Below are 12,500 nucleotides of genomic sequence, written 5' to 3'. Positions count from 1 at the left end.
CACATGCAAACACACGCAAACACATGCCTAGGCAAGCACACACACACATACACACACACAAACACACACATGCAAACACACACACACACACACATATGCAAACACACACACAAACAAACACATGCAGCACACACACGCAAACACACACATGCAAACACACGCAAGCACACACACGCACACACGCACACCACACGCAAACACACGCAAACACACACATGCAAACACACAAACACACACATGCAAACACACGCAAACACATGCCTAGGCAAGCACACACACACACCACACACACATGAAAACACACACACGCAAGCACACACACGACTGGTTTTAAGACTGAAAATGCGATTACACCCATCATCTGAAAGTTTGGTTGGATGCATTTATCAACATATTCTTCAACATCAACCTGGCAACAGAAACCAAAATAACCCCATCTGATGCGGTGGGATCCTACTGAGGCTGGGTCACATCAGCAGAAATGTCATTAATTAGGGGGATATGAGAAGGGGTGTAGTCACGCAAACAAGCAAACTGTTCATTAATCATTCCATACATGCAGTCATGCACCCAGCTCCAGGGTCTCAGAGGGGGGTAGAGGGAGGGGGAGGAGAGGGAGAGATAGTGAGTCTCAGAGAGGGGGGGGTAAGTTAGGGAGGAGGAGAGGGAGAGATAGTGAGTCTCAGAGAGGGGGGTAAGTTAGGGAGGAGGAGAGGGAGAGATAGTGAGTCTCAGAGAGGGGGGAAGTTAGGGAGTAGGAGAGGGAGAGATAGTGAGTCTCAGAGAGGGGGGATAAATTAGGGAGTAGGAGAGGGAGAGATAATGAGTCTCAGAGAGGGGGGATAAGTTAGGGGGGGGGAGTAGGAGAGGGAGAGATAGTGAGTCTCAGAGAGGGGGGGATAAATTAGAGATTAGGAGAGGGAGAGATAGTGAGTCTCAGAGAGGGGGGATAATGAGTTAGGGGGGGGTAGTAGGAGAGGGAGGGAGATAGTGAGTCTCAGGGAGGAGAGAGGGAGGATCTCAGAGTTAGGGGATTAGGAGAGGGAGAGATAGTGAGTCTCAGAGAGGGGGGATAAGTTAGGGAGTAGGAGAGGGAGAGATAGTGCGTCTCAGAGAGGGGGATAAATTAGGGAGTAGGAGAGGGAGAGATAGTGAGTCTCAGAGAGGGGGGATAAGTTAGGGAGTAGGAGAGGGAGAGATAGTGAGTCTCAGAGAGGGGGGGATAAATTAGGGAGTAGGAGAGGGAGAGATAATGAGTCTCAGAGAGGGGGGGTAAGTTAGGGAGTAGGAGAGGGAGAGATAGTGAGTTTGTGACAGAGAAACAGAGACAGAGAATGTGATTGTTATCTAACACCAGGTGTTTCTGGCTGTGTTGGTTCATGAGAGAGTCTCATAGTGTTGTGTTCTGTATCTGAAGCAGCATTCATCATCATCATCATCATCAGACCAGCTAATGAAGAACATCGTCTGACAACCAGAGTGATGCACAGAGGAGAGAGGAAGACACACATTTGAATACACAACACATACACCTTCATACACAGAGGAAGGAGAGATGAACAGTAGAGAGATGTAGGTCTAATGGGGCCTGAATGGTTGCTGCTTAACGAGGAGTGCTAACAGGTGCTTCTCATTAAGGCCAGAAGACAGGAGAGAATAAGAAAAACAGATGTGCTGATATTCCTGTGTTCGTCATTAGTGTCTGCTGGACTGGTGTTATTGAAGACTATTCCCCTCTCCACCGCTCTCCTCTACCTCTCTCTCTCTTTCTCCCCTTCTCATCCCTCTCTCTCTCTCCCCTTCTCATCCCTCTCTCTCTCTCCCCTCTCATCTCTCTCTTTCTCCCCTTCTCATCCCTCTCTCTCTCCCCTTCTCATCCCTCTCTCTCTTTCTCCCCTTCTCCACCGCTCCCTCTCCTCTCTCTCTCTTTCTCCCCTTCTCATCCCTCTCTCTCTCCCCCATCCCTCTCATCCCCCTTCTCATCCCTCTCTCTTTCTCCCCTCCTCTCCCTCTACCTCTCTCTCTCTTTCTCCCCTTCTCATCCCTCTCTCTCTCCCCTTCTCATCTCCCCTTCTCCCTTCTCATCCCTCTCTCTCTTTCTCCCCTCCTCTCCACCGCTCTCCTCTACCTCTCTCTCTCTTTCTCCCCTTCTCATCCCTCTCTCTCTTTCTCCCCTTCTCATCTCTCTCTCTCTTTCTCCCCTTCTCATCCCTCTCTCTCTTTCTCCCCTTCTCATCCCTCTCTCTTTCTCCCCTCCTCTCCACCGCTCTCCTCTACCTCTCTGTCTTTCTCCCCTTCTCATCCCTCTCTCTCTCCCTCCCCTCCACCGCTCTCCTCTACCTCTCTCTCTTTCTCCCCTTCTCATCCCTCTCTCTCTCTCCCCTTCTCATCCCTCTCTCTCTTTCTCCCCTTCTCATCTCTCTCTCTCTTTCTCCCCTTCTCATCCCTCTCTCTCTTTCTCCCCTTCTCATCCCTCTCTCTTTCTCCCCTCCTCTCCACCGCTCTCCTCTACCTCTCTCTCTTTCTCCCCTCCTCTCCACCGCTCTCCTCTACCTCTCTGTCTTTCTCCCCTTCTCATCCCTCTCTCTCTTTCTCCCCTCCTCTCCACCGCTCTCCTCTACCTCTCTCTCTTTCTCCCCTTCTCATCCCTCTCTCTCTCTTTCTCCCCTTCTCATCCCTCTCTCTCTTTCTCCCCTTCTCATCCCTCTCTCTCCCCTTCTCATCCCTCTCTCTCTTTCTCCCCTTCTCATCCCTCTCTCTCTCTCCCCTTCTCATCCCTCTCTCTCTTTCTCGCCTTCTCATCCCTCTCTCTCTCCCCTTCTCATCCCTCTCTCTCTTTCTCCCCTTCTCATCCCTCTCTCTCTTTCTCCCCTTCTCATCCCTCTCTCTCTTTCTCCCCTTCTCATCCCTCTCTCTCCCCTTCTCATCCCTCTCTCTCTTTCTCCCCTTCTCATCCCTCTCTCCTCTACTCTTCTCCCCCCCATCTCCATCTCCATGTAGATCCAGTGTTAAGGGAATTTTTATCAATAATGACTAATTATGTCTACATTTCAATCAGGACTGACTAATCAGAATACTATTATGTTACTGTATATGTACTAAACAGAATACTATTATGTTACTGTATATGTATGAATTTTATTTTTAATCCTAGTACTGAATATAATGTGTGTAAATATAATCAAGAATTAGAACAATGACTGTCTGTTCCTTGGTAGAAATTAATGAACTATATCGCCAGACTGGCTAGAATGCTTATCTACACAGGCAGACCTTGGCTCTGATCGTAAATGATCTAATATTAGGAGAGACGATGTGGGAAGGGCTTGAGAACTATAGAGACGGGACAGTTCGAAAACTAATGACGTCATTTTCAGTTTATAACCTGTGGTAAACTGTATCGTGTTCAGTACTCTCCAGAATAAACGCTGCTGATTGATTTTAAAGACTGGTCTCTGTCCATTTCATGCAAATAAGAGTCTTACAAATTCTTAGGAATTGACAGAGTGTTTAATTTTAATTGGGTATTAAAACATATAGGAATTTAATTCCTGTAACATCCAGTCCAGGTGCAACTTAACCGAATAAACAACCAGCTGGTTGAGGCTGAAATTCTGACCAACAGGTTAGAACTAGATAACCTGCAGGTTCTTAACACACACACACACACACATACACATACACATACACATACACATACACATACACACATACACATACACATACACATACACATACACACACACACACACACACACCCCTTTCATGACGGATGTCTCTCCTCTTCCAAGGCCAGGCATTTACATTATGCTTTACCTGTCCTAATGGGCCAGAGAGACATAGAGAGAGAGAGATGGACAGGGGTAGAGAGAGAGGTAGAGGGACAGAGAGTAGAGAGAGGGGGTAGAGAGAGAGAGAGAGAGGGGAGGGACAGGGGTAGAGAGAGAGGTAGAGGGACAGAGAGTAGAGAGGGGGGGGAGAGAGAGAGAGAGAGAGAGAGAGAGAGAGAGAGAGAGAGAGAGAGAGAGAGAGAGAGAGAGAGAGAGAGAGAGAGAGAGGGAGGGACAGGGGTAGAGAGAGAGGTCAAGGGACAGAGAGTAGAGAGAGAGAGAGGTTGAGGGATAGAGAGTAGAGAGAGAGGGATAGAGAGTAGAGAGAGATAGAGGGACAGAGAGGATATAGATAGTGACAGAGAGGAGATAGATAGAGGGACAGAGAAGAGAGAGAGACAGAGGGACAGAGAGTAGAGAGAGATAGAGAGTAGAGAGAGAGAGATAGAGGGACAGAGATGAGAAAGAGAGAGATAGAGGGACAGAGAGTAGAGAGATAGACATAGAGAGTAGAGAGAGAGAGAGAGACAGGGGTAGAGAGAGAGGTAGAGGGACAGAGAGTAGAGAAAGAGGGACAGAGAGTAGAGAGAGAGAGACAGGTAGATGGACAGAGAGTAGAGAGAGAGAGACAGGTAGATGGACAGAGAGTAGAGAGAGAGAGACAGGTAGATGGACAGACAGTAGAGAGAGAGAGGTAGAGAGAGACAGGTAGAGGGACAGAGAGTAGAGAAAGACAGGTAGATGGACAGAGAGTAGAGAGAGAGAGACAGGTAGAGGGACAGAGAGTAGAGAGAGACAGACAGGTAGATGGACAGAGAGTAGAGAGAGAGAGACAGGTAGATGGACAGAGAGTAGAGAGAGAAAGACAGGTAGATGGACAGAGAGTAGAGAGAGAGAGACAGGTAGATGGACAGACAGTAGAGAGAGAGAGAGACAGGTAGATGGACAGAGAGTAGAGAGAGAGAGACAGGTAGATGGACAGAGAATAGAGAGAGAGAGGTAGATGGACAGAGAGTAGAGAGAGAGAGACAGGTAGATGGACAGAAAGTAGAGAAAGAGAGACAGGTAGATGGACAGAGAGTAGAGAGAGAGAGGTAGAGAGAGACAGGTAGATGGACAGAGAGTAGAGAGAGACAGGTAGATGGACAGAGAGTAGAGAGAGAGAGAGACAGGTAGATGGACAGACAGTAGAGAGAGAGAGACAGGTAGATGGACAGAGAGTAGAGAGAGGGACAGGTAGATGGACAGACAGTAGAGAGAGAGAGACAGGTAGATGGACAGACAGTAGAGAGAGAGAGACAGGTAGATGGACAGAGAGTAGAGAGAGGGACAGGTAGATGGACAGACAGTAGAGAGAGAGAGACAGGTAGATGGACAGACAGTAGAGAGAGAGAGACAGGTAGATGGACAGACAGTAGAGAGAGAGAGAGACAGGTAGATGGACAGATAGTAGAGAGAGAGAGAGACAGGTAGATGGACAGACAGTAGAGAGAGAGAGAGACAGGTAGATGGACAGACAGTAGAGAGAGAGAGAGACAGGTAGATGGACAGACAGTAGAGAGAGAGAGAGACAGGTAGATGGACAGACAGTAGAGAGAGAGAGACAGGTAGATGGACAGACAGTAGAGAGAGAGAGACAGGTAGATGGACAGACAGTAGAGAGAGAGAGAGAGACAGGTAGATGGACAGAGTAGAGGTTCCTCTCTCCCAGTTTGACTTTCTCCTTCCATTACTGTGCCTTACTCTTCTCCTTCCTCTCCCCCATTCCTTTACATCCTTCCCTCTCTCCTCTCTTCCCTCTGTTCTCCACCTGTCTGGTGGCCCCCTGATCCCAATTACTCTCTATCTGGCTGGGCTTTGGTATGGTGAACATGCTCTGCTGTGTTTGGCCTGGCTGCCTGGGGGAACGAAACTCAGACTGTTGTTTTGCGTTGCGTAGAACCACTGCTGTGGTGTGTTTTGTGTGTTGGGTCAGAAGTGGGCTGATGAGGATAGACCTCCATAGATGTAATGAATATATCCTACAATCAACCAATAATCTACTTTTATTACAATACCACAGCACTGCACATTACCAAATATTCAACCTTTCTGAAGACAAGGATCAAATGAAACGGCCTATGAAATGAACCTGGCAGACTAACCATGTTATATCACAGTATCACAGTATCAGAGCATCACAGTATCACAGCATCACAGTATCACAGTACTACAGCACCACAGTATCACAGCATCACAGTATCACAGCGTCACAGTATCAGAGCATCACAGAACCACAGTACTACAGCACCACAGTACTACAGCACCACAGTACTACAGCACCACAGTACTACATCACCACAGTACTACAGCACCACAGCTACAGTGGTCCTGTAGCTCAGTTGGTAGAGCATGGCGCTTGTAACGCCAGGGTAGTGGGTTCGATCCCTGGGACCACCCATACGTAGAATGTATGCACACATGACTGACTGTAAGTCGCTTTGGATAAAAGCGTCTGCTAAATGTTATATATATGGCATATATTATTACAGTACTACAGGAACGCATGTCTTTATGTTGTTCTTCTGTGATCCGTAAAATAAAAGTATGGCGTTGGAGTAGAGAAGCAGTGTAGAACTGTGTGTGTGTTTTACCATGTTGAGTGTGTCTCCTGAGTGTGTTAGCATGTTGAGAGTGTCTCCTGAGTGTGTTACCATGTTGAGAGTGTCTCCTGAGTGTTACCATGTTGAGAGTGTCTCCTGAGTGTGTTACCATGTTGAGAGTGTCTCCTGAGTGTTACCATGTTGAGAGTGTCTCCTGAGTGTTACCATGTTGAGAGTGTCTCCTGAGTGTTAGCATGTTGAGAGTGTCTCCTGAGTGTGTTAGCATGTTGAGAGTGTCTCCTGAGTGTGTTAGCATGTTGAGAGTGTCTCCTGAGTGTGTTACCATGTTGAGAGTGTCTCCTGAGTGTGTTACCATGTTGAGAGTGTCTCCTGAGTGTTACCATGTTGAGAGTGTCTCCTGAGTGTTACCATGTTGAGAGTGTCTCCTGAGTGTTACCATGTTGAGAGTGTCTCCTGAGTGTTACCATGTTGAGAGTGTCTCCTGAGTGTTACCATGTTGAGAGTGTCTCCTGAGTGTTACCATGTTGAGAGTGTCTCCTGAGTGTGTTACCATGTTGAGAGTGTCTCCTGAGTGTTACCATGTTGAGAGTGTCTCCTGAGTGTGTTACCATGTTGAGAGTGTCTCTCTGAGTGTGTTAGCATGTTGAGAGTGTCTCCTGAGTGTGTTACCATGTTGAGAGTGTCTCCTGAGTGTGTTAGCATGTGTTAGCATGTTGAGAGTGTCTCCTGAGTGTTACCATGTTGAGAGTGTCTCCTGAGTGTGTTACCATGTTGAGAGTGTCTCCTGAGTGTTACCATGTTGAGAGTGTCTCCTGAGTGTGTTAGCATGTTGAGAGTGTCTCCTGAGTGTGTTACCATGTTGAGAGTGTCTCCTGAGTGTGTTAGCATGTTGAGAGTGTCTCCTGAGTGTGTTACCATGTTGAGAGTGTCTCCTGAGTGTTACCATGTTGAGAGTGTCTCCTGAGTGTGTTAGCATGTTGAGAGTGTCTCCTGAGTGTGTTAGCATGTTGAGAGTGTCTCCTGAGTGTGTTACCATGTTGAGAGTGTCTCCTGAGTGTGTTACCATGTTGAGAGTGTCTCCTGAGTGTTACCATGTTGAGAGTGTCTCCTGAGTGTTACCATGTTGAGAGTGTCTCCTGAGTGTTACCATGTTGAGAGTGTCTCCTGAGTGTTACCATGTTGAGAGTGTCTCCTGAGTGTGTTACCATGTTGAGAGTGTCTCCTGAGTGTTACCATGTTGAGAGTGTCTCCTGAGTGTGTTACCATGTTGAGAGTGTCTCCTGAGTGTGTTACCATGTTGAGAGTGTCTCCTGAGTGTGTTACCATGTTGAGAGTGTCTCCTGAGTGTGTTACCATGTTGAGTGTGTCTCCTGAGTGTTACCATGTTGAGAGTGTCTCCTGAGTGTTACCATGTTGAGAGTGTCTCCTGAGTGTTACCATGTTGAGAGTGTCTCCTGAGTGTGTTACCATGTTGAGAGTGTCTCCTGAGTGTTACCATGTTGAGAGTGTCTCCTGAGTGTGTTACCATGTTGAGAGTGTCTCCTGAGTGTGTTACCATGTTGAGAGTGTCTCCTGAGTGTGTTACCATGTTGAGAGTGTCTCCTGAGTGTGTTACCATGTTGAGTGTGTCTCCTGAGTGTTACCATGTTGAGAGTGTCTCCTGAGTGTTACCATGTTGAGAGTGTCTCCTGAGTGTTACCATGTTGAGAGTGTCTCCTGAGTGTTACCATGTTGAGTGTCTGTTGAGAGTGTCCCTGAGTGTTACCTGAGTGTGTTACCATGTTGAGAGTGTCTCCTGAGTGTTACCATGTTGAGAGTGTCTCCTGAGTGTTACCATGTTGAGAGTGTCTCCTGAGTGTTACCATGTTGAGAGTGTCTCCTGAGTGTGTTACCATGTTGAGAGTGTCTCCTGAGTGTGTTACCATGTTGAGAGTGTCTCCTGAGTGTTACCATGTTGACCATGTTGAGAGTGTCTCCTGAGTGTTACCATGTTGAGAGTGTCTCCTGAGTGTTACCATGTTGAGAGTGTCTCCTGAGTGTTACCATGTTGAGAGTGTCTCCTGAGTGTTACCATGTTGAGAGTGTCTCCTGAGTGTTACCATGTTGAGAGTGTCTCCTGAGTGTGACCATGTTTAGAGTGTCTCCTGAGTGTTAGCATGTTGAGAGTGTCTCCTGAGTGTGTTACCATGTTGAGAGTGTCTCCTGAGTGTGTTAGCATGTTGAGAGTGTCTCCTGGGTGTGTTTCCATGTTGAGAGTGTCTCCTGAGTGTGTTACCATGTTGAGAGTGTCTCCTGAGTGTTACCATGTTGAGAGTGTCTCCTGAGTGTTACCATGTTGATGTTGAGTGTCTCCTGAGTGTTACCATGTTGAGAGTGTCTCCTGAGTGTTACCATGTTGAGAGTGTCTCCTGAGTGTTACCATGTTGAGAGTGTCTCCTGAGTGTTACCATGTTGAGAGTGTCTCCTGAGTGTTACCATGTTGAGAGTGTCTCCTGAGTGTGTTACCATGTTGAGAGTGTCTCCTGAGTGTTACCATGTTGAGAGTGTCTCCTGAGTGTTACCATGTTGAGAGTGTCTCCTGAGTGTTACCATGTTGAGAGTGTCTCCTGAGTGTGTTACCATGTTGAGAGTGTCTCCTGAGTGTTACCATGTTGAGAGTGTCTCCTGAGTGTGTTACCATGTTGAGAGTGTCTCCTGAGTGTGTTACCATGTTGAGAGTGTCTCCTGAGTGTGTTACCATGTTGAGAGTGTCTCCTGAGTGTGTTACCATGTTGAGAGTGTCTCCTGAGTGTGTTACCATGTTGAGTGTGTCTCCTGAGTGTTACCATGTTGAGAGTGTCTCCTGAGTGTTACCATGTTGAGAGTGTCTCCTGAGTGTTACCATGTTGAGAGTGTCTCCTGAGTGTTACCATGTTGAGAGTGTCTCCTGAGTGTTACCATGTTGAGAGTGTCTCCTGAGTGTTACCATGTTGAGAGTGTCTCCTGAGTGTTACCATGTTGAGAGTGTCTCCTGAGTGTGTTACCATGTTGAGAGTGTCTCCTGAGTGTGTTACCATGTTGAGAGTGTCTCCTGAGTGTTACCATGTTGAGAGTGTCTCCTGAGTGTTACCATGTTGAGAGTGTCTCCTGAGTGTTACCATGTTGAGAGTGTCTCCTGAGTGTTACCATGTTGAGTGTTTACCATGTTGAGAGTGTCTCCTGAGTGTGTTACCATGTTGAGAGTGTCTCCTGAGTGTGTTACCATGTTGAGAGTGTCTCCTGAGTGTTACCATGTTGAGAGTGTCTCCTGAGTGTTACCATGTTGAGAGTGTCTCCTGAGTGTTACCATGTTGAGAGTGTCTCCTGAGTGTTACCATGTTGAGAGTGTCTCCTGAGTGTTACCATGTTGAGAGTGTCTCCTGAGTGTGTTAGCATGTTGAGAGTGTCTCCTGAGTGTGTTAGCATGTTGAGAGTGTCTCCTGAGTGTGTTACCATGTTGAGAGTGTCTCCTGAGTGTGTTACCATGTTGAGAGTGTCTCCTGAGTGTTACCATGTTGAGAGTGTCTCCTGAGTGTTACCATGTTGAGAGTGTCTCCTGAGTGTTACCATGTTGAGAGTGTCTCCTGAGTGTTACCATGTTGAGAGTGTCTCCTGAGTGTTACCACGTTGAGAGTGTCTCCTGAGTGTGTTACCATGTTGAGAGTGTCTCCTGAGTGTTACCATGTTGAGAGTGTCTCCTGAGTGTTACCATGTTGAGAGTGTCTCCTGAGTGTTACCATGTTGAGAGTGTCTCCTGAGTGTGTTACCATGTTGAGAGTGTCTCCTGAGTGTTACCATGTTGAGAGTGTCTCCTGAGTGTGTTACCATGTTGAGAGTGTCTCCTGAGTGTGTTACCATGTTGAGAGTGTCTCCTGAGTGTGTTACCATGTTGAGAGTGTCTCCTGAGTGTGTTACCATGTTGAGAGTGTCTCCTGAGTGTGTTACCATGTTGAGTGTGTCTCCTGAGTGTTACCATGTTGAGAGTGTCTCCTGAGTGTTACCATGTTGAGAGTGTCTCCTGAGTGTTACCATGTTGAGAGTGTCTCCTGAGTGTGTTACCATGTTGAGAGTGTCTCCTGAGTGTTACCATGTTGAGAGTGTCTCCTGAGTGTTACCATGTTGAGAGTGTCTCCTGAGTGTTACCATGTTGAGAGTGTCTCCTGAGTGTGTTACCATGTTGAGAGTGTCTCCTGAGTGTGTTACCATGTTGAGAGTGTCTCCTGAGTGTTACCATGTTGAGAGTGTCTCCTGAGTGTTACCATGTTGAGAGTGTCTCCTGAGTGTTACCATGTTGAGAGTGTCTCCTGAGTGTTACCATGTTGAGAGTGTCTCCTGAGTGTTACCATGTTGAGAGTGTCTCCTGAGTGTTACCATGTTGAGAGTGTCTCCTGAGTGTTACCATGTTGAGAGTGTCTCCTGAGTGTTACCATGTTGAGAGTGTAATGGGTCAGGGAAGTGACAGGACACTCTGCTGGTCTCTCAGAGTCTCCTCCTCCTCGTCTGAATGACACTCGCTGGCTCCGAGTCTGCAATATCAAAGATACCAATCAGAGAGGGTGGAACATCAAAGATAACCAATCGGAGAGAGTGTAACATCAAAAGCACCAATCAGAGAGGGTGGAACATCAAAGATAACCAATCAGAGAGAGTGTACCATCAAAAGCACCAATCAGAGTGACCGACAGATCAAAGGGGAACAAACGGGTTGAGGAGGACTTCCTGGAAGCTGTTGAAATGGCCTCGGTGGCCTGCCTCGGTGGCCTGAGTTGGAGGCCTGAGTTGGTGGCCTGAGTTGGAGGCCTGAGTTGGGGGCCTGAGTTGGTGGCCTGAGTTGGTGGCCTGAGTTGGGGGCCTGAGTTGGTGGCCTGAGTGGGGGCCTGAGTTGGTGGCCTGAGTTGGTGGCCTGAGTTGGGGGCCTGAGTTGGTGGCCTGAGTTGGTGGCCTGAGTTGGTGGCCTGAGTTGGTGGCCTGAGTTGGTGGCCTGAGTTGGTGGCCTGCCTCGGTGGCCTGAGTTGGTGGCCTGAGTTGGGGGCCTGAGTTGGTGGCCTGAGTTGGTGGCCTGAGTTGGGGGCCTGAGTTGGTGGCCTGAGTTGGTGGCCTGAGTTGGTGGCCTGAGTTGGTGGCCTGAGTTGGTGGCCTGAGTTGGTGGCCTGAGTTGGGGGCCTGAGTTGGTGGCCTGCGTCGGTGGCCTGAGTTGGTGGCCTGAGTTGGTGGCCTGAGTTGGTGGCCTGAGTTGGGGGCCTGAGTTGGGGGCCTGAGTTGGTGGCCTGAGTTGGTGGCCTGAGTTGGTGGCCTGAGTTGGTGGCCTGAGTTGGTGGCCTGCTTCGGTGGCCTGAGTTGGTGGCCTGCTTCGGTGGCCTGAGTTGGTGGCCTGCTTCGGTGGCCTGAGTTGGTGGCCTGCCTCGGTGGCCTGAGTTGGGGGCCTGCCTCGGTGGCCTGAGTTGGTGGCCTGAGTTGGTGGCCTGCCTCCGTGGCCTGAGTTGGGGGCCTGAGTTGGGGGCCTGAGTTGGTGGCCTGAGTTGGGGGCCTGAGTTGGTGGCCTGAGTTGGTGGCCTGCCTCGGTGGCCTGAGTTGGGGGCCTGAGTTGGGGGCCTGAGTTGGGGGCCTGAGTTGGTGGCCTGAGTTGGTGGCCTGAGTTGGTGGCCTGAGTTGGGGGCCTGAGTTGGTGGCCTGAGTTGGTGGCCTGAGTTGGTGGCCTGCCTCGGTGGCCTGAGTTGGGGGCCTGAGTTGGGGGCCTGAGTTGGTGGCCTGAGTTGGGGGCCTGAGTTGGTGGCCTGAGTTGGGGGCCTGAGTTGGTGGCCTGAGTTGGTGGCCTGAGTTGGTGGCCTGCTTCGGTGGCCTGAGTTGGTGGCCTGAGTTGGTGGCCTGCCTCGGTGGCCTGAGTTGGGGGCCTGAGTTGGTGGCCTGAGTTGGGGGCCTGAGTTGGTGGCCTGAGTTGGGGGCCTGAGTTGGTGGCCTGAGTTGGTGGCCTGAGTTGGTGGCCTGCTTCGGTGCACGCCACAGCCGTCTTGCCATGAATGAAACATAATAAGCTTGGTCCCGGTTCCAC

At 49.1% G+C, this 12,500-nt stretch overlaps 1 protein-coding gene across 3 annotated transcripts in view; it reads right to left on the bottom strand.

Moving 5' to 3' along the window:
* Positions 1–10,836: 10,836 nt before the first annotated feature.
* zbbx (zinc finger, B-box domain containing) overlaps positions 10,837–12,500 on the bottom strand; it is a 107,136-nt gene continuing 105,472 nt past the window's right edge. For 2 of the 3 annotated variants that reach the window (XM_052457674.1, XM_052457723.1), the window contains one exon: positions 10,837–10,977. In XM_052457674.1, coding sequence (XP_052313634.1) covers positions 10,899–10,977 — 79 coding nt within the window. In that variant the 3' untranslated portion in view covers positions 10,837–10,898. The remainder of the gene's footprint in view (positions 10,978–12,500) is intronic. The other variant, XM_052457703.1, reaches the window with a different exon arrangement.

This window comes from Oncorhynchus keta, chromosome 1 (genome assembly GCF_023373465.1).
Source record: "Oncorhynchus keta strain PuntledgeMale-10-30-2019 chromosome 1, Oket_V2, whole genome shotgun sequence".
Taxonomy (NCBI): Eukaryota; Metazoa; Chordata; class Actinopteri; order Salmoniformes; family Salmonidae; genus Oncorhynchus; species Oncorhynchus keta.
This window is presented reverse-complemented; position numbering and strand designations above follow the sequence as displayed.